The sequence below is a fragment of the Numida meleagris genome, chromosome 23 (genome assembly GCF_002078875.1).
Source record: "Numida meleagris isolate 19003 breed g44 Domestic line chromosome 23, NumMel1.0, whole genome shotgun sequence".
NCBI classification, from domain to species: domain Eukaryota; kingdom Metazoa; phylum Chordata; class Aves; order Galliformes; family Numididae; genus Numida; species Numida meleagris.
Genome location: NC_034431.1, coordinates 4,576,633 through 4,603,084, shown reverse-complemented (window position 1 = coordinate 4,603,084; position 26,452 = coordinate 4,576,633). Strand labels below are relative to the sequence as shown.

Below are 26,452 nucleotides of genomic sequence, written 5' to 3'. Positions count from 1 at the left end.
AGAGAGCAAGTATAAAAGCAAGCTTCATTTCTTTTTGGAAATCAAGAGAATCAAGAATCTCTGAATCAAGAGAAAGAGATCCGTACAGGCACCCACAAAACAGCATTTTTCGATGGTTTCTATGATCTTTGCTTTCAATGCAATACAGTTCCACTGTAGAACCTCCTAAATGAAGGTCTCTGCTACATTTGTGACTTGATCAACTTAGCAGCTGACCATCAACTCGTGTTTCTGTTTCCCCTGTCTCTCCTCCATCCTTCTCCTTTTCCCTAAGCTTTGCTGGATGAGCAACCACTCGAGCAGTGGCCTTGTTCCCTAAAGCCCGCACCCATCACCACGCGCTCATCCCGTGTTGGATGTTCTGCTCTCAGGGCACAGAAACGTACTGCTGATGGCTGAAATAATTTATTTAGAATACATCAAAGTGAGACCGACATTCAAGGAATGAGCTTTTCAGCATGGACAGAGGCCTTACAGCAGTTACATTCCCAACACTGGGGATTCCCAGGGAATGCCAGCACAGTGTAATCAGTGAGTATACTGTAAATGTAGCCAGAAATACGAAGTGCTCTTTACTGCTCTGTGTTTGCCTTCTTGGCTTACAACACTGGGCTTGGTTTGCGAGTGTCGCTTGGAAAAAGGGGAAAAAAACCCAAAAAGTGAAGCAGACAGACACAGATGGAAGCTGCAACGAACAGTCTTAGGAATTAGCAAATCATCCCGTAACGTGTAAGAACCGTCTCTGAAATCTGAACAGCCGGAATCCGCAGCCTCAGATTACCAGGTCGGCGTTTTTGGGGTGTGAGTGGTGGCTCCACGGTGACACCGTGGCCGGGCCGTGTGTCGCTGGCTGCAGTGGCCGGGCGGCCGGAGGCGCAGCGGGCGCCCCAGTCCAGCTCAGGCAGGTGGTGTAGATAAGAAGCAACCCACCTGCTGCAAGGAAGGAGCCAGCGAACCACCCCAGGAACATGGCCTCGCCGAACTCCCACCGCGGGACGATGTCGGGAACGGCTTCATCCCAGAACTCGACGACTGTGGTGTAGGCGACCCAGGAGACGGGCACCAGAGTGGTGATGCCCGCCGCGCCGAACGCCGCTCCTCCAGCGAGCAGCAGCTGCTTCTTGGCATCGGGTTTTCCTTCGCACGTCTTCCAGCAGTCCAAGCCCACGCTGGCAAACAGGAGCGCCAGGAGCCCCAGCCCGTTGGAGAGGCACATCAGCACGCGGGACACGCGCAGCTCCAGCGGCAGGGCGAGGAAGGAGTCGTGGGCTTTGCACTCCGTGGCCCCCTCCTCCTGCATGATGCACACCTGCCACAGCCCCATGGTCCAGATCTCCAGCTCGTTCAAGTCCAGGTTGAAGTTCTTCCAGAGGGGCACGAAGGTGGTGACGCAGGACGAGACCCACCCGAAGAGCGCCAGCAGCATCGCGCCCGCTTGGACCCTCGCGTTGCAGCTCCACGCCATGCTCACGCCACGCCTGCAAGCTGTGCGCCGGCTCCGCTGCCGGGGCTGAGATAAGCTGAGGTGAGCTGAAGGCTTTTGGCATTAACGCTTTTGGAGCTGTGTATTTATGGTGTGGGTTTCCATGAACGCGCCGTTTCAGTTGGCGGTCACGGTCAGAGCGCTGCTGTTTGTTTCTGCCCTTCAGAGGAGTCGCACGGGGGGAAATTCAGGCTTGCACCTCTAATTCCTGGGTGTGGCCTCGATCATTTTCGTGTCTTGTTGGTTTTGCTGCGATAGAAGAAGGCACCGCTGGCTAGGCAGGAAAAACTGGGTGCAACGGAGAGCAAAGCTGCTCTGAAAGCCATCGCTGGCCCCACGTTGTGCTCCCTCTCCCCCCACTGCTCCACTGAGTGCAGCGCTTTGGCACGGCCCCGCTCTGTGTGCGTTACCAACCACCCCCTTCCTGCAAACCAGGGGATGCTCTGAGCTGGCTCCTGGGAGAGGACATCTCCAAGAAACAAAGGATTTAAGGTTTTGTCCCCGTGCGTGGGCAGCGCTGCTTCAAGGCAAACCCATCCCGCGGGCTGCAGCGGCTGCTGCCTCTCCGTGCCATACCCAGGAGGGTTAAGCAAGAAGCACGCAAATCCCCTGAGCCTCAGGAACCCCGAGGAGAGAGTTGGCAAGAACAGCTGCAGGTTTGGCAGGGGAGGGGAGAGGGGCTGCGGGGAGAGCGCGTGGTGCCTGGACTCTTCCCAGGGGGATTTAAGGCGCCAACCCTCCTTCAGCCCTTAAATAAACACCGTGAGAGGTGCTGAGAGCTTTCCCTGGGGCTCCCATGGAGGAGCAGGGGCCCAGAGGCTGCTCTGTGTGCTGGGTCCCTGCTCCAGGAGACAGAGATCCTGGAAAGTTTCCGTGTTGCAACGGGGCCGGACTTTATACCTTCCTTCTCATCCTCAAAAGCGTTTTGCAAGCATTTGTGCTCTGAGCAGCCGCTCCCGGGGGTTATCTGGGGGAGATGGGATGGAGGCAGAGTGGGGATGGCCGTGGGGAACAGCGTCGCTGCGAGAAAATATCCCGCTGTAAAAAAGATAGGGGAAAAAAGGAGAGGAGGAAGACCCCAACTTTCTGATGACAGTCACTTCCCATCTGTTCCTGCCCAGCCACATATGTGGACCCGAGGTCCAGCTTTTTAGATTCATCTTCACGGGCAGATTAGTGACTAATCTCTCCCTCATCTGCTCGCTTTGTTCCCAAGAAGGATATGAGGGGGCAAGGCTGGGAAATTACTGCTCCTTCCATAGCACAGTGGTGGTGTGGGCACTGTGCCTGGGACCCTGAGCCACGGCCATGTCTTGGCCTCACGAGGAGGGGGCTCAGCACTGCACCGCTGCCGCTTTCCTGGCACGCAAAGAATGGAGGCCTTAAAAAAAGATGTAGGGGACACCAGAACCTGTTTGCTCTAGGGATGGGGAGCTTGATCCCTTGGGTACACATCCTGCTCCCATCGCTCAGCGCCGCCTGAGGGCTGCTCTGCTGCATCCTCCCCCTGGAACCCTGCAGCTGGGCACGGTCGCTGCTTTCTGCCCTTCGTGGGAAACTCGGGTGTCTGGGAGCTGCCTGCGCCGAGCACGTCCCGTGGTCCCACCGGTTCCAGGCTGCCCCCAGGCACTGTCTGTGGCCGCTGTTTGCACTGCTGCCGTCCCGCTCTCGGGGACAGCTGTGTCACCTGCGGGAGGAGGGGGTCGAGCCGAGCGCTGCAGTCACGAGTGCGGGCGGTGCAGTTGCGTCGTGCTGTGTTGGTGACCCCACGTCGGGCTGGGGCTGAGCGCTATTTATAACCTTGGTGCTGCCTTTGCTATTTTTAACCCTCCTGCTGTAGGGATCCGGCTTTAAACATAGCACAGAGCGTGGCCCCGAGATGTGTTAACTTGGTTCTGCAGGACGAGGTGCGTTGGGCACTGGGTTAATGGCTCACACACCCAGAAGGAAACCGCATGGAAGTGGATGGTGTGTTCCAGCCTGTGCTGATGACCCCATCCCTAGAACCATGGGGAATGGTGAGGATGAGGGCCGGGATTCTCCGGCAGGGAATGCCCTCGCCAAGCCCCCGCAGCGCGCCTGCCCCCAGCCCTTCCAATTCAATCATCTTGAGGTAATGCTGCCCGTCATTGAGGGGGATTAGCGAGTGACCTTCTTCTCCTGGAGCAGGATTGGAGGACGTGCCAAGCTCCCCTTCCTTCCCATAAGCTCTGCAGCGCAGCCAGGAGGGGATTTCCCTCCAGAACTGATGGGAAGATGCCCAGGGGCAGACGGGTCGGTGCCCAGGAGCAGCTGTAGGGGCAGGCAGAGGCCGAGGGGCTGTGCCCGGAGATGCGGTAGGTGCTGCGGGGCTGCGGGCTCATGGCCAGCGGGAGAGGGGCAGGGATGGCGCAGGGGCACGATGCCAGCGGTGTCTGCGAGGCCGCCCGCTCTGTGCTGGCTGCTGGGCATCACTGAGCTTTTGGGAGCTGCACTGGCAGATGGGGCAGCGGCCGTGGGACAGTGTGACACTGCCCTGCAGGAACGGGGCTGGGACAGCAGCAGTGCAAGGCAGGAGGGCTCAGCAACAGGCACGGAGCGGTGCTGCAGTGCTACACTCCCCCTTGTTCTCAACGTGAGCTCTCCGTGCATTGAGCATCTCTACCAGTGCAGCAACTGTGGGCATCCAAAATTCACACCCGTGAGTCTCACACAGCGTCTGCTACAGGAATTACACACGGTTTGGGAAAAAAACTCTAAATACAGTGAATTGGCAGGAGCTGTTGCTGTAGCATATGAAGGGAAATCATAGAATCATTTAAGTTGAAAGGAACCCTTAAACGTTATCTGGTCCAACTCGAAATCATCTTAAAATTCAGGGATTCAGAATTTTCAGAAGTTCCTGACTTTACAAAGTGTCTCACCCCTGATCTGCTGCTGCTCTGCCTACAGGAGCTGCGCCCTCAAACCCGTGGGCTCCCCTGCAGCTCCTGCACTTGCTGCTGCTTCCCCAGCCCCACAGCCGGGGTGTACAGATGTCAGCTCTGAGCTGCCAGAGGAAGGGAATAATTAAAGTAGATAATTATTTCTGAGATAACGCGCTTCCCCCAGGGCTCGTTAGCCCAATCCTCGCAGCCTGGCCCAGGGCTGGTGCTCAGCGCTGTGCTGAGCAGTGACTGCTTTCCACATTCCCTCTTCTTCACTCATTTTTGCTGCGGGGTGCAGCCAGGAGGGGTTTTTTTGCAGGATGCTCCCTTGCAGAGTCTTGGGGCTGCCCGGAGCATGTGTGCTGCCCTGCAGCAGGATCGGTCCGTGGCAGAATTTGTCTGTTTGCAACTTCTTTACCCAGCTGCCCCAAGAGCCGAGCCTGCAGGCCCCAGCTCTGCTCGACAGACGGACGGAGCGCCCACGCAAGGACCAAGCGGCCAGGGCAGAGGATGCTGGACGAGGCAGCGGGGCCCCTCGCCTTGTCCCTTGGGGGACCAGCGCCTGGAGCCGTGCTGGGGCCGGTCCCGCTGTGAGGCTGCAGCCCGCTGACGCCGAGGGGGCTCCGCCAGCCAGGTACCCCCACACTGTGCCCCACAGGGATGGGTCCTGTGCCTGGCCGGGCTTCCCCGTTCCGAGTTATGTTTCTGGGTGGTGTTAAAGCAGTTTTCCAGGGAACAAGCTGCAGGTAATGACCACTGAGGATGTGCTCGCTTCACGCAGCTCGAGGGCTGCGCAAACGGGCTGAACGGGAGGAAGCCATCCCCAGGTGGTGCAAGGCAATTAGGGCTAGTAATTGGCTTAGCCATCTGGTGCCTCCTGCCCAGCTCAGCTCCATCACCTGACTGAGGCCCAGTAGGAGAGGGTGGCCCCCAGCACTTGGCCCCAGGGTGGTTGGGTGCTTTGGGCACCAGCTGCAGTGGATGCACAGTGCGAGGGACCACGCTGCTGGCCCTGGGATGGCTGCAGAGTTGGTGTTCCCCCTGCCCTGCATCACACCCTGATGCCCGCAGCAGCACTGTGCCGAAGCCGCTGCGGAAATGCAGCTAATGGGATTACTGGTTAGGTGAGACTCAGATTAACAACCCGCTTCCTCCAGGAGATCCCCGGGGCCCTCGCAGATGGGGTTGTCCCCTAGGTCCGCCTCCTGCGCGTCACCTCTCCTGAACTCTGCACATCCTGTCCCCATGCAGGCACAAGGGTGGCACTGTGCTGCTCTCCTAGCAGCGGCTGCAGCTGCACTGAGGGCTGCAGGGCTGCTCCCTGGCCCCGTTGTTCCCACAGCACCCCCAGTACAGATGCACCATGCACGGGTTGCACCTGGGACAGGCTCCGGCCTGTCTCTGGCTCTGCTCAGGGATGCTGTTTACATTTCGAAGTAACGCTTTGGGTCACATTCAACTTCCCTTTCAATGAAAACCTGTATTAAAATAAACATCAGCTCTTCAAGTGAGTGGGAGGTGATGTCCAGACAATGTGCTGGGGCTGTCTTGACATCAGCACTACAAGCAAGGGCTTTGGTTCTGTTTCACACCAATGGAATTCTTGCCAAACCCCTTAGGCGCACAGGGGGCTGCTGTTAGTGATGGTTCTGCCTCACCCTGAGGAGCCCCAGGGCTGCAGGATTTGCACAGTGCTCTCACTGCAACCACATCCTGGTGCTGGGAAGGGGCACGGAGCAAGCAGGGGCAGCGGGGCTGAGAAACCCCACTGGGGAACACCACTGCCCTCCATGCTTGCTCACAGCCCCATGGCGTTGCTGATGGCCAAACTTTCCCTCACACGAGCTTCCTTCACCTGCTACAGCCTCAAGGAGCTGTGAGCAGGACCAGGCAGTGCTCCCCCCTGACACCCCTACCCTGCACTGCCCACACACCCCGCAGCTCCACCCGCTCTGTTCCCGCAGCACCCTGCGCCATGGCCGCAGTGCTTCCTGCTGGCAGCAGCACAGAGCCACAGCACGGCCTCTGCACCCACAACAACGTGAGCAGCACCTGGCTTCCACGCGAGGAGCCCCGGGGCCGCAGGAACTCCATCCCGCCCGCGCAGGCGCCCACCGCCAGGCACATGCTGGCCTACCTGCCACGGCCGCCCACCGACACCAGCCGCTACGGCACCTTCCCCCAGAAGGTAGGGCCATTGCCCCACGGCCTTGCTGTGCTGCACGACGGCACAGAGCACGAGGAGGGTGGTTTAATGCTGACTGGTGCCTTTCCCCTTACAGCCTGAAGTCCCAGCCGTCCCCATGCTTCTCACAGATGATGATGCTGAGAGAAGTGCCCTGGTTCCAAATGACCTCTCCCCACCCTGCGGCACCGATGTTCCTAGTGACCCAGTTCCCATCCGGAGCCACGTGGACTCGGAGGCCATGGGACCCACCAGGCGCTGGCCCAGTGTCTCCATCACCACCAGTGACGTGCCCAAGCACCGCCGGGCCTCGCGCCAAGACCACCCACCCATGCTGCGTGACGGCACCTCCCGCTGGTACCCGCGGCACACCCGCAGCGTGCCCAGCATCCCCAGCCCCGCACGGAGCAGGACGCCCAACCGCAGCATCGTCTCTATCCCTGCCTCTGAGAGGCTGCAGAGCCGGCGTTGCAAGCTGATAGAGGATGAGCGGCTGCTGGGCCTGGCCGGCAAGCAGCAGCGCCAGCGCTACGTCACCAAAGTGGGCAAGTGCCAAGTGAATCTGGGTAACATCCAGGAGAAGAAGAGGTTCCTCTCGGACATTTTCACCACCATTGTGGACCTCAAGTACCGCTGGTTCCTCTTTGTTTTCATGATGTGCTATATTGTCACCTGGGTTGTCTTTGGCACCATCTATTTCTTTGATGCATGGATAAGGGATGACATCAACCACATCGGGGACCCAGAGTGGAAGGCGTGCATCGAGAACGTGGACAATTTCATATCTGCCTTACTCTTCTCTGTGGAAAGTCAGAGGACCATTGGCTATGGCTCCAGGATTGTGACAGCCAACTGCGCCGAGGGCGTCATCCTGCTCATGGTGCAGTCCATCATTGGGTCCATGATCGATGCCCTCATGGTGGGGTGCATGTTTGTCAAGATCTCCAGGCCCAAGAAGCGTGCCCAGACCTTAATCTTCAGCAAAAATTGTGTCATCTCCCACAGGGACGAGAAGCTCTGTCTGATGTTCCGCATCGGGGACCTCCGGGAGAGCCACATGGTGGATGCAAAAATAAGAGCCAAACTGATCAAATCCCGACAGACTAAAGAAGGGGAGTTCATCCCCTTGGAGCAGTCGGAGCTGAACCTAGGCTACGATACAGGGGAGGACAGGTTGTTCCTGGTGGAGCCCCAGATCATCTGCCACGTCATCAACCAGCACAGCCCCTTCTGGGACCTGTCGGCGGAGTCACTGAAGAGGGAGCAGTTTGAGATCATCATCATCCTCGAGGGCATTGTGGAAGCCACGGGTGAGTGATGAGGGGTCGCGGTGGCTCCATTGCAGCCCTCTGGAGGCCATGCCCAGTGCTGTGGAAGCCATGCTGCGGGCAGGGGTCGGGCAAAGCCGGGAGTGAGGGGCAGGGAGTGGGGTCTGCGGGCGGCCACCTGCGTTAGCTTTGTGCGAAGCCCATCACCGCCTCTTGCCATGTACCCACCACAGGGATGACGTGCCAGGCCCGCACCTCCTACACCGAGGACGAGATCCTGTGGGGGTACCGCTTTGAGCCCTGCATGTCCCTGGAGAAAGGCGCCTTCCATGTGGACTACAGCCGCTTCGAGCTGACCTTCGAGGTGCAGACCCCGGCAGCGAGCGCCAGGGAGATGCAGGAGATGGCAGAGCTGGAGCGCCGGGACCGCTCCACACCCAGCCTGTGCTGGGAGCTGCTGCCGCAGCCCTGCGGACCCTGAGCGGGTGGACATTGAGGCTCAGTGCGACCGCAGAGCTTTGGTTTTGTATCATGGGGCAAGAGCCCCTCAGCGGAACATTAAAACCTGTTCATGGAAAAGCCGATGTCAGTGTCTGGTGCTGGCTTGAACCACACGGGGCAGCGCCCAGGGCCGCTCCCAGAGCCTTTCTCTTCCTGGCCCCTCAGCCAAGGCAATGGCACTGGGACAACGGCACCGGGACAAGGCCTGACGGGATGGAGCAGGGGGAAAGTTGCAATACACACATATAGAATCATAACGGTCGTCAAAGGCCTCGGAGATCCCCGAGTCCAACCCCAGCCCATCCCCACTGCCCCACCAAACCGCGGCCCCAAGTGCTGCGCCCCACTGTTCTGGAACACCTCCAGGGACATTGGAGCCAATGTATGACAGCCATAAATCAATGTGAGTTCCGACTGTTTGTGCGTAAGTGTGCGGATTTCAACACTAGCTAATTAATTAGCTAATTCATGCATGAGGATTGCACCCGTGCGCATTTCGTTTACATGCCGGTGCCCTCCTATACGCCAGGGGGCGCTACAGCACCGCGCCCCTCTCTAAACACTCCGTCTCGACTTCCGGCGCTCGGTGATGACGTCATTATACTGCGCTGCAGTGACGCCCGCTGTCTGGCTGAGCAGGAGGTGAGCGCGGCGGTCCCGGGCCTGCCCGGTGCGGTTCCGTTCGGTTTGTTGCCGTCACCGCAGGCTGGGCCGGCCCGGCCCGCATGGCGCGGCGCTGAGTGGAGATGACCGATCAGGAGAACAACAACAGCATCTCCGGCAACCCCTTCGCCGCGCTCTTCAGCTCCCTTGCCGACGCCAAGCAGTTCGCCGCCGGCCAGAAGCAGCAGCTGCGGCAGCTGGCAGGTCAGGGCCGGGCCGCGGGGCGAGGGGCCTGGTGAGAGCCATGCTGCTGCCGGGCTGAGGCGGGGAAGCGGGCAGCGGGCTGCTCGCTGGCGCCGTGTGTTTCTGCGAAGCCTTTCCCCTGTTGCGAGTGCTCAAGAAGAAGCTCAGAAGCTTTGTTTTGCAGGAGAGGAAACTTCGGCCAGCCAGGATGACTCCGACAACAGCGTGTCTGAGAGCCTCGATGACTGCGATTACTCTGTGGCCGAGATCAGCCGCTCCTTCCGCTCCCAGAGGGAGCTGTGCGAGCAGCTCAACATCAATCACATGATCCAAAGGATCTTTCTTATCACTCTTGACAACAGTGAGTGCCCGCGCTGTCCCACGGTTGTTGATGTGGTTTGCCTTGTGTAGGTTTGTGTAGGGCCTCAAGGGGATGGGATGCTGGTGTTCTGTCATCTGGGTGAACAGCAGGAGGCGTGGCCCCTCCTCAGAGGGCAAGCTCTGCTCTGGTGCCTTCACTGGTGTAAAACAGCCTGGGAGGAAAACAAGGTGGAAAAGGTCTGTGTCCTCGAACCACGCAGCTGCTTCATATCTTGTGTTCCTAGAACCTTGAACAGAGTTTTTGTGTTTGCTTTTCACCTGTAAGGGTCAGAGAAAACAACCTTACGCAACTGCTGTGAAAGACCGTTTCTGCCTCTGTCCTTGAAAAAACAACCTAGGAGTTAACGCCTCTGAGCATTATCCTCTGTGTGCAGCGAATGGAAGTGTCACTTGGCATGCGTCTGAGGTGGCACCAATGTGGCACCTCTGGCCCCAGTGTGCTGAGGAGCTCGTGCTGCTCCTGCTAAGTGGGGCAGTGAGGATGTGAACAGGGAAACTCACCGAGAGCTTGGGGTCTTGTGAGGAAACACGTAGTACCCCAAAACTGTTTCCTACAAGTGATATCCCTGTAAGAGTGCAACTTCTAATGATGTGGGTGGTGTGCTTGCAGAAAAATGACTTTCTGGGCTCCCTAATGGAATGTGTTTTTAAGCAGGAGCTTGTCAGATCTCTGTGAAATTGGACAGGGATGCTGGGAAGTGGGCAGTGCTCCCCTGCAGCAGCTGGTAGCAGACAGTTGCCTCTGCCACAGGCTTGCAGGTTTCACTGCCTGCAGCTATGTTCTATCAATCAGGACTACAGATGATTTGTGCTCTCATCAGGTGATCCCAGCATGAAGAGCGGAAATGGGATTCCAGCTCGTTGTGTGTATTTGGAAGAAATGGCTGCAGATCTGGATGACCAAGACTGGCTTGACATGGAAAACATAGAGCAGGTATAACAACTGCATGCCTCGTATCTCACACGGAATGAAAACTGACAGGCGAGGAGAACTTTGCAAGTGCATAGCATGTTTTTAAAAGATAGTGGATTTGTGGATTTCTTTTTTTTTTTTTTTTTTCCTGAAGCGATTTTTCTCTTTCCTGGAGCTGTTTCACTTTCAAGCTGTTTTTATTTGTGTCTAGGCGCTGTTTACCCGCCTGCTGCTGCAGGAGCCTGGAAACAACCTGATTTACATGACCTCTGCTGGCACACAGAATCTCTCTGCAGATCGAGATGCGGGGGAGAAACAAATTCTACGCTACCTCTATGCCTGTTTCCAGAGGGCAAGAGAAGAGGTACGTAGAAGTTTCTGAGAAAGGAGGTAACTTTGTTCCCTAAAAGCTGATGTTTTCATAGCAAGAGGTGGATATGCAGCCTCAGATCTATTTTGTTCTTTCTGTGCAGATAACCAAGGTTCCAGAGAACTTGCTGCCCTTTGCTGTGCGCTGCCGAAATCTGACTGTGTCAAATGCTCACACTGTTCTTCTTACCCCAGAGATTTATGTCAACCAAAATGTGCATGAGCAGCTGGTGGACCTGATGCTGGAAGCATTGAGAGGAGCACGTAAGTTTGACTGAACTTAATTTATGCCTTAGTGAGGTTACTATTAGAGTTGTGAGGCTTTCTGTTTTGTTCTAGCTGTGTTTTTCTGCAAGCGTATTCGACCGTCTGAAGGTTTAAATTCTGCAGTCAGAATGACATGAGATCTTCCTCCACTGAGGAAGTGGCTCTAAGAGGCATTGTGAATTCTTGTATCTAAGTGTAGCAAATAAAGTTTTAACACTGGTAAAGCCAGCAGGACGAACACTGTGGCTCGGATGAAGCTTTGGCTCCCTTTGTCATTCAAAGGAAGATGGAGGGCTGTGTTTAGTTGTGTGCATACTCTAAGGTTTGGCTGCACGGAGCATTGTCAGTAATGGTCTTGTGTCCCTGGCTAGATTTTGAAGACATGACCGAGTTTCTCGAGGAGGTCATAGAAGCCTTAACGATGGATGAGGAAGTGCGGACGTTTGGGGAAGTCATGGTTCCGGTGTTTGATATTTTATTGAGCAGGATCAAGGACTTGGACCTTTGCCAGATCCTGCTATACACGTATCTGGATATGATCCTCTATTTCACAAAGCAGAAAGACATAGCAAAGGTATGTGCTCTTCAGTTATCCAGAGCTGTTAACTTTTTTGTCTGTTATGGGGAAACCCAACTGGTTGGAATAGTATCATCTTAGTGTTGTCCAGTGAACGCTTCTGTAGCGTCACTCAAAAAGATAAGAGGTAGAAGAAGTGAAAAAATAGTTTGCACCTGGCAACGGGAAAGCACACAGCAGTCCTAGAAACAGGTACTTCTAATGTACCTGTCATTTTCTGTTCAGTAACTGGTATTTGTTTTTTCTAATTTTTTTCTGTGACACTGATTACTTCTTGTGCTCTTCTCATTTTTAGAAATTCATCTTTACAATGCAATTCTGATGACTTCATTTCAGTTAGGCTTCTGCATGTTCAACTGTTTTCCTTAGGTTTTTGCAGGGTATATTCAGCCCAAGGATCCTAGCAATGGACAGATGTACCAGAAGACTTTGTTAGGTTCCATTTTAAATATCTCCTGCTTGCTAAAGACTCCTGGTGTAGTAGAGAATCACGGGTATTTCTTGAATCCATCTCGATCCAGTCCACAAGAGATCAAGGTGCAGGAATCCAACATCCATCAGGTGAGACTGAAGCGTAACAATGCTGCTTCCCAATGGGTTTTATTGGTCTCTGTGCTTCTGGGTTCAAGTGAGAAGACTTAATATTGGGGTTGTGTTCCTTTGCTGTCTCTTCAATAGCCTGGCTTGTGGCTAAGCAAGTCATGGAACCACTTTAGAGTGTAGATTCTCCATCTGTAAGACGTGGATGGGTGTAACTGCTTACTCAGGTTGTATCCAAAGCCTTCATATTGTCCTCATGTTTCTGCTGCTTAAGAAGTCATTGCTTACAAAGTAGCTTTCTGAGCTTTGGGATAATGATAGGGTACTTGCAGGGCAGATCCCAGCACCATAACTTAAGATGGTGTATGGAGATAATCTGCCTTTGTTGTAATTACTGTGAAGTAGTTTTGTCAGTACTATAATTAAAACACTGGCTCACGAGCAGATAGGGAAAGAGCGTTGCTCGTCATTCTATGAAATTAAATAGCTTCCCTCCTGAGATCAGCAGTGCTCGTGGGATCTTAAATTATTTCAGAAGAGAGAAGCATCACAAAATAAAACACAAACACAGCCTTCACTCAACAGGGGAGCATGCTCAGGTGCAGGTGTTTTTCACAGAGAATGAGATTTCCAGCCATGCATTCTTTCAAGGTCGTTGTTTCTGCCAAAAATGTGTGAAGAATTTTGCTCGTATTTCCCACAGAAACAACTTGCATTTCAGTGTGTTGTTAATTATCCTGGCCTCAGGATTTGATCTATTCATTATCTGTGTCTGAGTGGTGATTCATGCAGTGTCACAATGATTATTTACTTTGAAAATCCTTCCTTTTGAGGGTGGGATGTAGTCTGGACCTGGGACAACTCTGAAAGCATTGATAAGATAGTTAAAAGAAGCCTTCTAATCATGACTCCTTCAACTGTTTTCTGTTCCTTGTAACAGTTTATGGCCCAGTTCCACGAGAAGATCTACCAGATGCTCAAGAACTTATTGCAGTTGTCTCCAGAGACGAAGCACAGGATCCTCTCCTGGCTGGGAAACTGTCTCCACGCTAACTCAGGCCGTACCAAAATTTGGGCTAATCAGATGCCAGAGATCTTCTTCCAGATGTATGCCTCAGATGCCTTCTTCCTGAATTTGGGAGCTGCCCTCCTGAAGCTGTGTCAGCCCTTCTGCAAACCAAAATCTCCTAGGCTGCTAACCTTTAACCCCACTTACTGTGCCCTGAAGGAGCTGAATGAAGAGGAGCGGAGGAGTAAGAATGTACATATGAAAGGTATGCCCAAAACCTGTGGGAGCAAGTGAAGTAAAAAGGGATCTTCTCAGTTCTTAACCTCTCCAGTGCCCTCTTGCTGTACACCAGTAAAGGGAGAGTTAAGTAAGAAACTTTAGAGGAAAAAAAGGAAAAGATGAATGCAAATAAAACACTGCCCAGTGTCACCTGCAGTCATTTGGTATTATCAGGAGGAGTCCTCTTGAGCCTTCTTTCCTTAACAAAGCTTCCGGGTAGGACTTAATGCAAAGGTGCTTTTAATTCTAGGTTTGGAAAAAGAAACGTGTTTGATACCTGCTGTGACTGAACAAGAGCCAGAGTTTGCAAACAGCTACAATCTGGTGACAGAAAACCTGGTTCTTACACAGTATACCCTTCACTTAGGATTTCACAGGTAATCATTCCAGAGCTGTTTGTGTTCTTATGGAGCTGGCCTCTGAGAAGGTGTTAGAGGTGCTACTGAGGCACGTGCTTTGAGAGAGGATTTATGTCTGTAGGCTTAAATAATTAGTACTCAGAAATAATGTGAATGCTCAAGCTTTAGGTAAAAGATTATTCCCAGTGCTGTTATGCATCTGCATATGGTTACATACATTTTTAGTAGGTATTCAGAGTATACCAGTTGAGTTGCCAAATGCATTTTGACTGACAACTTGAGTGTCAGGCTGACGAATTTAGTAAAGAATTTTGCTCACTCGTGTTCAGTCAGAGCTAGCAGCCTTACGGAATCCACATGACTTCAAGTATCTTAACAGCCAGGTGCTGGCTTGGCACGGCTCGCTCAGTTCTGATACCTTCTCTAGGAGAGCAGGCCTCTGTCCTTTCACTTATCTGCTAGAGAGCATCTCAGTAGCAGAGTGCATGCCTGGTGTGAGGTGTTTGAACTGCTCCACTAAATTGATTTTATTTGAAGCAGCAGTGCAAGGTAACTGGCCGTTTCCAGGAAACAATTTTCTGGACACCAGAGAATGCACTATTTTTATAGCTTTCTTCACTAAATTGTTGCCTGGATACTATGAGGTCACCACTGATCCAAGCATCGTCCCCTTCTGGTTTGTTATCTAAATATAGAAGTAGATGAAAAAGTTATGCAAGTGGCTTGTTGCTGGGAAACTGAAAATGTCGCCTCCCAGGCTTACCCACACCCTGACCTTGGTAACCTAACAAGGTTTGCAGCTGCGTGGGCTCGTTGTCTGCACCACTGCAGAGTGCTCCATAGGAGCTGCTGCTTTACCAGGCTGCTTAGCAGACCTCTCTGGTATTTCAGGAGGATTTCTTGCCCTCTCAAGCCCTGGCTTGCCTTTCTTTAAGCGCTTCTTGTTACTGACCCCTGAAACAGATTATTTGCAGAGAAATAGCTTAAACAGAAAAGGTACTTGCCTGCTGCATTAGAATGTCTCTAACAAGCAGGCTAACTTCTAACTAACAAGCACGGTGACTTCTGTATTGCTTAGGCAGTCTGTACTAAACTTACTTGCATCTTGTCTGATCTCTTGCCTTGTTTTCCCCGGGTAGGTTGCATGACCAGATGGTAAAGATAAACCAAAGCCTTCACCGCCTGCAGGTGGCGTGGCGAGAAGCTCAGCAGAGTTCTAGCCCCGCTGCCGACGGCCTCAGGGAGCAGTTTGAACGCCTGATGACCATCTATCTGTCCATGAAGACAGCAATGACAGAGCCACAGATGCTGCAGAACTGCCTGAATCTGCAGGTGTCCATGGCAGTTCTCCTGGTACAGCTGGCTATAGGAAACCAAGGGACTGAGCCTCTAGAGCTGACGTTTCCATTGCCAGGAGTGGAAAACAGTGTGTTGGCCTATGTACCAGGTGAAGCCACTTCTCCTGCTGGTTTGTGCTGCTGCACATAAGGGTCTGAATCTAAAGTAGCTTGAGAAGCACTCTATTCCTTAACGTGTTCAAAGCACCAGGTTTCCCCTTAATTTTTAGCTATGTGAAGGGCGAGTTATAGAACATGTGAGAAAGTGTAGTGTGAGTCAGCTGCAACTTCAAAAATGTCAATGCTGAGATCATAACCTCCAAAACAGACAGAGATCACTCAGTTAATCCAGCAAGCTAGTCCTGGTGCTGTCTAGATGAATACTGGAAGAGCTGTGCAAGGAAGTGCTTTGCTTTCCAGGGGAGAGGTTGCTAAGTTTGACCAAATCCTGCATTGGTTCTCTCTGTGCACAAAATTCTGTTGCGTAGAGGTTGTCTTCCCTCGAGCTTCTGCTGTGTAGCACTGCATACTATCAATGGATTGCTGCTGGGTGCCACCCCTGTGAAGTGACTTCTGAGATAAGTAAGGTGAATCCAGTGCATTACGGATTTCTTCATGCTGTGTATTCTTCACGATTTTGGGGTTCTAATAAAACTCCTTAGTCCCAAAACTTTAATCAGAATTAGAGAGGTAAGCTAAGTACCCCGAAGGCCAGAAAAGAAACTACGTGAGCTGCCCGATGAACTAATATGCAATCTCCCCTCACAGAATTCTTTGCAGACAATCTGGGTGACTTCTTCATTTTCCTGCGGCGTTTTGCTGATGACATCTTGGAGACTTCTGCTGATTCTCTGGAGCACATCCTTCACTTTGTTACTGTTTTCATGGGTGATGTGGAAAGGTGCGTACAGCCCCAGATGCCAACCCTTTATCCTTATTGCAAAGCACCTGGATAGAAACAAAAAAGGGGAAATTGCCAGAGGTGTGTTGAGGCACAGTTTATACATCTGTAGATTGCTTGATCTCATTGGAGAGATTAAATTCTGCTCACAGAAGGTACTGGAAGCTGCCTGAAGAACTTGTGGTTCACAAGAGGCAAACAATATTCAGTGTCTAAATACTTGTTTAGTCATACTATGCAGGAGCTTAGTCTCGTAGCAACTAGGTGCCAGTGAACACTGAGCAAGCAGAGTTTGGCTGTTGCTGTTGCAGTAACTGCTGCTCATCTCTAGATGTTGTTGAGAGAGTTTTTCCAACCCTTCCATTATTTCTTACTACTTGAAGAAGTTAACTTCTGTGCTTGCTGGTTACCCTGGCACTCTCATCTGCATAGAGGGCATATGGCTGCAGGAGCAAGTAAGAGTATGCATCAGGTGGAAATGGCTACCTCATCAAAATGTGCTTGTAAGATTACTTATCCTGCTGCTTCCCATGGTGCTGTATACACGGAAGCAAACAAGTATGGTGCTGAGTAGAATTCAGGTGCTAGCTGTGATCATCTGGGTGTGGATTAAGCATTGTATTTAAGCTAATTTTGGAAGGATTTGGAGTGGGAGTTGGTGGAGATGCAGAAAATAAGGTGTTCCCACCAGAACCTGTGCGTCTTTTAACATGGAGGCTTTGCTTTGTGCTCCTGTACGACATGAGAAACCGCTTTGTTAGAGACATTTTGCTAGTTGTTACAGGAACATACTGGAGTTGATCTTTTTTGCGTCTCCCTTCGAATTCTACTGCAGTACTGTTTTTTCACTTGCAGAATGAAAAATCCTCACCTGCGAGCCAAGCTGGCAGAAGTGCTGGAAGCTGTGATGCCTCATTTAGATCAGGCCCAGAATCCACTCGTCTCCAGCGTGTTTCATCGTAAAAGAGTCTTCTGCTCTTACCAACACGCTGCCCATCTCGCAGAGGCACTTATCAAAGTCTTTGTGGATATTGAGTTTACTGGTAAGCGTGGAAGGTGAAGAGGTGTCTTCCTTCTGTAAAATTTGTGTTCAGGTTTTGAAGTACTTCAGTGGGGAAAAAAAAAAAAAAAAGAAGGGAATCTCTTTGTGCTCTGTTAAACTGCTCAGTTGTATTCCAGCAAAGCAGCAGTCTTTCCAAAATTCTGACTTGGACAAAACCACATGGCCGTGAAAGTGTAACTGTCAGAGGGCAAGCGTTTGTCGGTGCAGCAGTGCTTGTCATTAGCCATTCCCTTCTACTCCGGAATTGGTTGTGTTGTTTTGAAGTCGGTGACAGGTCTCTGACTTCTCCAGGAGCTGTTTCTTATAATCCCCTGAGAGCAATAGGAAACACATGCTGTTAGAGGAAATGCATATACGTAGCTGAGGCGGTCGTTTTCCTTCCCAGGGGGTTTTGTTGGACTCTGGTGTTTTCCTGCAGCCCTACATACGACTGGCACTTCCTGCTCTTTGAAATCAGAGAATTACTCAAGAGCAAGAGGTGCTGCCCTTCTCGTGTGTCTGTTCCTGCTTGGGATGCTGTAAGGCACGCCGACTGTCCATTGACTGCACCCTCCTATTGTAAAAGTATCTTGGGAGCTGTTGTGGTGATCTTAAAAAGCTGTGATGCCAGCAGCCACTCGTGCCTCCCCCTGGCTCTTGTTCCACAGGACTTACCCATTGTGCCCTGTGGATGCTTAGCTCAGGCCTGGTGGTAACAGTCAGTAGAAACTGCTGGAGCCTTTTGTTGAGGAAGTGATGGTGAAGCTGTGCTTTGACTGCTTGCTGGCTGCTGTTGCATTCAGTACCCCAACTGGGCAGTCAGTGCTTCAGCTTTCTGAAGAAAATGCAGCCTGCTCCCACAGAGCGCTGAGCAAACATTGAAAAGGAATTAAAAATCCCTGCCTGTGCCCACAGCCAAAACATGGTGCTCTCGCTTCTGCTTATGTCTAGGTGACCCACATCAGTTTGAGCAGAAATTCAACTACCGCCGTCCAATGTATCCCATCCTGAGATACATGTGGGGCACGGATTCATACCGACAGAGCATAAAGGTAAGACAAGTGGTGTAAATGGAAGCATGCATGTCTAGCTCTTTACGGAGCGTGAGGATTTGTGTCTTGCATTTTGGACTGTGCCAGAGCAGTAACCATTTTCTTGTTACCTGCAGGCTTTGGCTGATTATGCCTCAGAGAACCTAGAGGCAATGAATCCTCCTCTTTTCCTGCGCTTCCTTAATTTGCTCATGAACGATGCAATTTTCCTGTTGGATGAAGCCATACAGGTAGGGTTTTATATGTGTGCTGCAGGCATCGTGTAGGAAATGGTTCTTACTCCCTTTTGGATGGCTGATGACGGCATTGACCTTTTCTCTCTAGAACAATATTAATACAGCCTCACTCTTTGGATGAATCCTTGCAGTAGATGCTTGCTAGGAAACTCAGCTGATTCAGGCTCATGATCTTAAAAGCATCAAGTCTGGTATAGCAAATACCATGGAAGAAGGGATTATGGCAGAAGTGTGGTGGAGTCTGGGACAGTACACACAGGGCACTTGATTCCTTTCCCCTTCATCTTGGGAGACAGGTCAGAACAAAAAGAAACAGAAGAGCTTTCTTTTTTTCTTCCCAGATTGAGAACGAAGCACTTGCAGGGTCAGAAGGAAATCTGCCTGTTGTTAATCTGGATGCAGCCAGGCTTTAAATGAGTTCTGCAGTTTTTGATTATCAAATCCCCTTGGCCTTTCCTCAGGTGGTGTAGGCTAATAAGGACCTTTTGTCTCTAGGCAATTTTCTGTTAGGTTTACAAGGCAAGCTTCAACTGAATTTGTGTCCCTGCTGTGTGACGATTGTCTCACCATGCCTTCCAGAGCTTCTTGGTGCTGCCAGAAAGGGCTTTTGTGGAGCTTTTAGCTGTGGCAGAATGGAGGCTGGCAGATCGGACAGGTCACATGGATATTGCACATCTGGTTTTGAACATTTACAGACTTCATACAATTTGTCAGTATGAGCAATTGTGTGTTTTGTTAAAGTTATGCAGTTATGAGCCCTTTCAAATGCTCTACCTTTTCCTTCTATAACTGGCCCCTGTCAGAGTGGAGCAGGTAATATCTGAGGTCTTACCATTAAGTTTCTTAGGGTAGTGAGAACACAAAGGCACTGTAACACCAGTGAGCTCTCATTTCTAGCTTGTTACAGCTTTTGAAACCAAATTAACTCATGGCATTCGGCTCTTGAAAAATATGCTTTGGTTTGGCTGCCTCTGTCTCACGTGAGATCAGGCAGATCAGCAGTGAGACTTGATGCTTCCTGTTAATGTTACCTACATGCGTTAAAGTGGAATTTGCTGTAGGAAGAGTTGGCAAGATTACACTGATCACACCAGAGGAGATGAATCTGGAACGTGGATGCTCTCTCTGCTTAGCAATCGAAAGCTGTGCTGAACAGCTCTGACAGTTTTCTTGGTTCGCTGAGTTTCCTTGCTGCCTACAGCTGTGCTGGCAGAAGGTTACAGAACCAAGGTTCTATGAGGAGCAATCCTAATGTAATCCATACTCACTACAGACATTCTGTTTTTTAGCACCTCCCTGCTAGTGCTCTCAGGCAGTGATGAGGGAGCGCTCTGGGTTAGCTTTTGTTGCCTATTTACTTGCCTGTTCTCCTGAGGCTGCTGTAGGAGACGTATTCCACGCTTCTCTAACAAGCACATGTGCCTCTTCTGCGCCCTGAAGTGATTGGCTGAAAGGAAAGCATCTTACTCGGTCTGGTTTACTCACACAGCTGCTCCCATATGTTTCCCTGCTGTGTCTTTACAGTACCTGAGTAAGATTAAAATTCAGCAGATAGAGAAGGACCGTGGTGAGTGGGACAGCCTGTCCCAGGAGGCTCGTCGGGAGAAGGAGTCCAGCCTGCAGATGTTCGGTCAGCTGGCTCGCTTCCACAACATCATGTCCAATGAAACCATCGGTACTCTGGCCTTCCTGACATCAGGTAGGAAGAGCGAATCCTGCTCTCTGGGACCTAGACAACAGCGTTGCCTGGGAATCGGGCGGGTCTAATTCAGTTTAAGGATTGTCAGAGAGGGACTGGATTACTGTGAAGCTCAGGGAACTATTGGTTTCTGTTCCAGAAATCAAGTCCCTGTTTGTGCATCCATTTCTTGCTGAACGCATCATCTCCATGCTAAACTATTTTCTGCAACACCTGGTTGGCCCTAAAATGGGAGCTTTGAAAGTCAAGGATTTCAGCGAGTTTGACTTCAAACCGCAGCAGCTAGTTTCTGACATCTGTACGATCTACCTGAACCTTGGGTATGTGACAAGGGAGCGCTGGAGGTGGGGTGTCAGGAAGTGCTTGTGGAGAAGAATGGCCTCTGGGTGCTTCTGAGTGTCAACAGGTTTTTTGTCATCTGTTGGACACTGACCATGTTTGGAAGGAACTGGAAATCTAATTTGGCCTAAAGTGGGACTAGCTGTGATATGCACACACCAATACCTGCACTGGGATGGGAACTGCAGCTGGAGCCAGGTGAACATCTGGGGTAGCAGAGTCCTGTGGCCTCCTTTGCCACAAGGTGGGAGTGTTTTCATAGGAACTCTGTTAGCAGAAGTCCTTAATGGGCCTTTCAGAAGCGTGGTGTGCTCTTCTGTAACTGTTCTTAAATTACACAGGGAAGACAACTGCAAGGCAGCTAGTAGAAGTGGAAGTTGAGCATAATCACAGTTAAATTCATCTGGTGGGTCTCTTTGGAGAGGACCTAGGAAAAACACTTGATTAGGGTCAAGCTTTTCTCTCGATACCATGTAACTCGAGTTCTTTGCTCTGGTAACACAACTGTTGAGGGCACTGTGTTTTGCAGTGTGTATTCTTAAACTCTTGTTCTCTTTCAAATTATGGTCCAGGGATGAAGAAAACTTCTGTGCCACAGTACCGAAGGACGGCCGTTCCTATTCACCAACACTCTTTGCCCAGACAGTAAGGGTTCTGAAGAAAATCAATAAGCCTGGCAACATGATAGTGGCGTTCAGTAACCTGGCTGAGAGGATCAAGGTGAGAAGTAGATAGAACAAAAGCCAAAAAGAAACAAAACTGGCATCCTTTTCCATCTCTTTATCAATGCACCTTTGCTATGAAGCAGCAGTTCTGGGAAATGGTGCTTTCTCTGAAGTGCACGTTTGAACAGCTGAGAAGCTCCTTTATAGCACAGACCTGTAAAAGTTTTAGCATGCAGTTCTTGAATGTGTCTACAGATGTATGAGCATAAAGCATGAGAAAAGAAACGCATGACAGCTTACAGTGAGGCTTGGCTATTGAAGTTTGTCAGCTCCTAGTAGCAGATGTGTTTGTGTGTTAACTCAGGCTCTCAAACCTGACCTACGTTTTTGTAATTTGAACGGTGACTCTGTTAAACAGCCACCGCCCTGACCAGCTGTGATATTTCTGTGTTCCAGTGAAGTGTTTTTTTTCAGACGTGGTGTTGTTAAAAGCAAACCTGTTTTTGAAAGAATTGCAACAGCACTGGGAACTCTGGGGTTTTCAAAGCTGTGTGTGCCTGCCAGTCTCTTGCAGACCGTCAGCAGCAGGAAGAGGAGACGTATGCAGACGCTTGCGATGAGTTCCTGGATCCTATCATGAGCACTCTGATGTCTGACCCAGTAATACTGCCATCGTCCCGTGTCACCGTGGATCGGTCAACCATAGCCCGGCACCTCCTCAGGTATGAAACACAGGCTTAAGTGCATCCTTGTTGAGGTTAAGCTTCCTTTGTCACCGATTGCTTTTCGTGGGGCAAGGACTTGTGCTTTTCCAAGTTGGAAGCTTGGGATGGGGTGGGATATACACTTTTAAGGTGATATATTTCACTTATCTAACGATATCCAGTGACACGTGGGCTCTGTCGGCTGAGTAAGTCCACTTCACTTAACAGCAGGAAGATTGTGCCAGTCTTCCTGACCAGTCCTTTTTTTTTCTTCCTAGCAAATGGGCTGTCAAGGTAATCTCCTCAATGTTCTCTTTCAGTGACCAGACGGATCCTTTTAATCGGAGCCCACTCACTATGGACCAGATTAGACCAAACAGGGAGCTTAAAGAAAAGATTCAGCAGTGGCTTGCAGAGAGGAAAAAGCAGAAGGAGGAGCTGGAGGACACACTGAACTGAGAGCAAAAATCTCCATACCCAGACGTGTAATCATTCATTGGCAAGATAAATGTCTTGCAGTGGTGATGGCAGTTTCTCCCGAGCATCCATGAAACTTGCCATGTGAATGAAGAATACATCCAGTGTATTGCACCGCATCTGGAATCTCTCCTAGTACCTTCTTTTATCTCTTACTCTGTCTTTCCTTTCAAGAATTACTGTTTAATACCGAGAATTTCCACTGCACTATAGCTTCCTCGCCTCTGCATCTTGGGAAGTTTCAGCCTCTTCTGATTGTCCTAGTGCCCTGTCCCTATACTAATTGTTCTTTGTGTTGGCTAACAACTGCCATGTTACTTTTCCAGTGACACCAAAAATGTCCTTTGCTACCCCAGCCTCTGTTCTGTTGCTGTTGACTCCCAAGTCGTTAAAATGATGTAATCTTGTTTACTGTGAAAGCGATGCCTTCGCATCTGCAGCAGCTCTGAAGTTTAGACAGAGGCACGGACTGAAAGGGGACAGTTCTGCAAATGTGTACATGCGGATTGTGTACTGGGGTTTCTTTTTCAGATGATGTATGGGAATAAGGGGTGACAAGATGCAATATTTAGATACTTGTACAGTTGGCTGTGAAGGTGTAGCAGCTGATAGAGCTCCTGTAGGGAGGTTCTAGTTGCAGAAAAGCCTCTGCTTTAGCCTGGAGGATGACAAGGCTGCCTGTTCTTTCGGAGGAGCTTGTAATTAGCAGTTCCTTGCGGTCGGTGAATGAGAGCACCTGTTGTCTCAGAGCTCTTCCGGATCCGCGTTACCTCCCTGTGCAGGCTGTGTACGTTCTCCCGAAGAACGCTATAAATCCTCTCTGCCTTCACGCCGTCCCTCGCCTCGTTCATCTCCGCGTTTGGGGGCAGGGGGAGGGGGCGGTGGCACCGGCACCGCGCGGGTCTCGAACCCGGGGCTTCAAGGGCGCCCCGCCCCGCGCACGTGGTGCGGGGTCCTTTGTGCCGCTGGGCGGGCTGCCCGCGGCAGACGCCTGCCGGGCGCACGAGAAGCAGGCGCTGCGGGCAGGCGCTGCGGGCAGGTGCGGCGGCGGGGTCCTGCGGCGGCGGGGTGACTTTCAAGCATGGCGCAGGCCGCGCAGAGGCTGGTGCAGCGCCTCAGCACCCGCGGGCCTCAGCTCCTCAGCGGTGAGCGCCGGGCAGCGGCAACGTGCCCCCGTGGGACGGGGAGGGAGGACCGGGCTGCGGCTCCGCCGGCTCCGTGCGCTGCGGCTGGTCGGGAAGGGCGCCGGGGCCGGGAGGGACGCGGGGGCCTGGAGCCTTCCCTTCGCTGCGGGAAGCGTGTGCGTGGAGCCGGCTGTCCGCCGCCGGGGCTCACCCTGCTGCTCTTCCATTGATCCCTTCTAGCTGCTGTGGCTTACTCGAAGCCTCGTCTGGCCACGTTCTGGTACTACGCCAAGGTCGAGCTTGCACCTCCAACTCCCGGTGAGATCCCCAAGGCCATCGACAGCATGAAAGCCATGGTCAGGAGCTTTCAGTCCGGTCGCGTGGCGCAGCTCACGGTCAAGGTAACGGCAGGTTAAATGGGAGCAGGTGTAAATAGGCGGTGTGCTCGTCCCTTCGGGTGTTCTGGTTAACAGTTCTCAGGTAGGGCTGCACATAGCAGCATAAATGGCAGCCTGCCTTATTGCATCCAGAGCGTTGCTTCTACGTGTTATTGGCTGCTTAGGCAAGGCTGCTTGCTAGACCCTTGTTTGCAAAACAATAACAACAACAAAAACCCTCAAATCTGGACTTGGAGCAGTTTCAGGCTCAGTACCTGTTCAGTCAAACATCTGTAGCTTGTGATGCTTCTACCCTGGTGTGTTTCTGTTAGGAGTGTTCATAAAGCCAGGGGTTGGTCTTCGTGGTTTGCATTTGCAGCAGTCCTTCTGCAATGGGCATTTCTGAACGTGACCTTGGTGTCTGTTAGTAACAATGTGATAGAGCTGGTACAGCAAACAGCCAGGTGTTCACCTTGTTTTCTGTTTTCTCCTTTGTTGTGATGAGGTTTAGGATCTGTTCTGAATAATTCTGATGAGGCTCAGTTACAGGTGAAGACAGTGAATGCCATTGGACGTGTCTTAAAAAAATGGTATTTTATGGTGAAATAACTTGTGGAGACAGGAAATTTAACATATGTGTCTTGTACTGCGCTTGAGTTCCTGCTCAAGCTGGACATCCTCTGTTCTGCTTGTCTTGTTAATCCTTGTGTGCTGCAAGTCAAGAGATAAGCAGCTCTCTGGTGCTGTCTCCCAGCACAGTGAGCTTCCATCTCATTGCCTGCATGTCCATGAGGGAGCTGAGACTGCATTTTGTGCCTTGCAGCCTGATGTTAGCTCATCTACTACTGCAGTTTGGCCATGTCTTTATTGGTCACACGCTCCCCAAGCCAGAACTTTAATGAACATGAAAATCTGATCAGCTGGATAGGGAACAAGACAGCCAGCTAAGGTGAATTTGCCATTGCTCAGAAGAATCCCTCATTTTAGGTGAGGTTTTAGGTAATGCTTGAAATCATTTAGGCACATTAAGGCTTGTGTTATTCATTGTGACCATTTTATTCTCCATTCCCAGTCAGCTTATTTTCACTGTGTTGGCTTCTGCTGTTAAAAAGAGACCTCTGCTACAAACCTTGAATTCTTTTTTCTCAACCATCTATGCATGGACCTTTCCCTGTGTTTCTCTCAAGTCCTTCAGAAGAGGCATCCTGTTGCCTCAGCACTCTTATGTTTTTAAGGCTTTGTTGCTGCCTTTTACCTGCTACCTGCAGGGAAGCTGGGTCAGACTGGCTTCCTTCCTCCTGCTGCTGCTGCCTTTGCTTAATTCAGCACACTGAGCAACCTCATCTGAACAGAGGACTTCTTTTGTCAGCTTTGTCTGTGGAGGACCGCACCTGGCAGTCACATCCAATGCTATCATGTTGTCTTTAATGCTCACAAATGCAATTCAAAAATATGTTTAATATGCATAAATAAAATTTACAGCTCGCAAAGAAGCAGTGCTGGCTGTCACTGTTACAGAGGAAGTGCGTAGTGCAACTGAGATCAGTATTTGTTAAGAAAGGAACACAGAGTGTGTTCTTTGCAGACGTCCTAGCTCAGCTCTTTGTGAAAGCATTCCCCATGGGAATCAGTGTGTGTTGAAGTAGGTGTTCTGAACCCAGTCACTATGGGCTGGCATTTCAGCAGGTACCCTGAAAGTATGTTTTGTTCAGTACCAGACTTAAAAAAAATTATATACACCAAAACTTGCTGTTTTTTTCTGGATAAGCTCAGGGGTAGAAGAGTTCTGCAGCCTCTTCAGACTCTGACAATTGCAGTCTGTGAGCCACAGGTAATCAGAACACAGAGCAGTATTTTCAAGACCGGATTTCACCACTGGCATTCTAGCTTGACATACTTTTCTTGTACCATGAAAAACAACTGAGCTGCTGTCAGCTGACTTGAAGCTCAAAGCATTTATGGGTCAAGAGTCGAAAGTATAATAATGTTTCAGCATTGTTTCAACTCTTCCACAACTGTACCAGAGCTGTGCTGTCATTCCCTGGGCTCCTGTCATTATCTGCTCAAGTGGAGAGAGGAGGTAATGGATTTGCCCAACAGCCTGGAAGAGCCATGTCATCTGTTTGGTGCATTGCTTGGCCCTGAAATTAAATTTGTTTCCTGCAGGTATAGTTTTAGAGCCCTTTAAGAAGACCACTTCTAAAATAAAATGTCAGCTAATGCAGTATGTAACGTTTCAGAACCATTTTAACAGTGTGGCCTGTTGAGGGGTGGATGAACATGATAAACACTAACTTGCACATCTGGTTTTGGGTTAAACTGTTGTCTTGCCAATCAGATGACTGCTTTGCTAGTCATGCATGGAGTTTGATTACAAGAGCAAGAAAGGAAGCTGTTGCAGGAGCAAATATTCTAAATTGTGGCTTTTTTTCTTTCAGGAAGCGCTGAGGAACGGTTTGGTGGCCACAGAGGTGCTGATGTGGTTTTACATTGGTGAGATCATAGGCAAACGTGGCCTGATTGGATACAATGTTTGAAGACTCGACCTCAGTAACCCAGCGTTTGCTTGTGCGGCCCCGAGCCTGTAACACAAATAAAGCCAGGAGCTGATGTAGA

General features: G+C 51.0%; 4 protein-coding genes across 4 annotated transcripts; 3 read left to right on the top strand and 1 right to left on the bottom strand.

Moving 5' to 3' along the window:
* CLDN25 (claudin 25) lies at nt 300-2,385 on the bottom strand. Its single transcript, XM_021376191.1, has one exon. The coding sequence runs from the start codon at nt 1,463-1,465 to the stop codon at nt 773-775; it is 693 nt and encodes a 230-aa protein (XP_021231866.1). The 5' UTR covers nt 1,466-2,385; the 3' UTR covers nt 300-772.
* Nucleotides 6,200-8,832, top strand: LOC110387549 (G protein-activated inward rectifier potassium channel 4-like). The gene is made up of 3 exons (XM_021375753.1): nt 6,200-6,577; nt 6,672-7,884; nt 8,076-8,832. The coding sequence occupies exons 1-3, from the start codon at nt 6,365-6,367 to the stop codon at nt 8,321-8,323; spliced, it is 1,674 nt and encodes a 557-aa protein (XP_021231428.1). The 5' UTR covers nt 6,200-6,364; the 3' UTR covers nt 8,324-8,832.
* UBE4A (ubiquitination factor E4A) lies at nt 8,940-23,164 on the top strand. The gene is made up of 19 exons (XM_021375751.1): nt 8,940-9,210; nt 9,374-9,550; nt 10,392-10,504; nt 10,695-10,847; nt 10,957-11,116; nt 11,491-11,693; nt 12,066-12,257; nt 13,177-13,510; nt 13,775-13,901; nt 15,023-15,330; nt 15,989-16,121; nt 16,977-17,164; nt 18,115-18,215; nt 18,332-18,445; nt 19,976-20,150; nt 20,290-20,470; nt 21,062-21,209; nt 21,719-21,876; nt 22,179-23,164. Exons 1-19 carry the CDS (start codon nt 9,090-9,092, stop codon nt 22,315-22,317), a joined length of 3,225 nt encoding a protein of 1,074 aa, XP_021231426.1. The 5' UTR covers nt 8,940-9,089; the 3' UTR covers nt 22,318-23,164.
* ATP5L (ATP synthase, H+ transporting, mitochondrial Fo complex subunit G) lies at nt 23,321-26,452 on the top strand. Its single transcript, XM_021375752.1, has 3 exons — nt 23,321-23,480; nt 23,700-23,860; nt 26,275-26,452. Exons 1-3 carry the CDS (start codon nt 23,417-23,419, stop codon nt 26,371-26,373), a joined length of 324 nt encoding a protein of 107 aa, XP_021231427.1. The 5' UTR covers nt 23,321-23,416; the 3' UTR covers nt 26,374-26,452.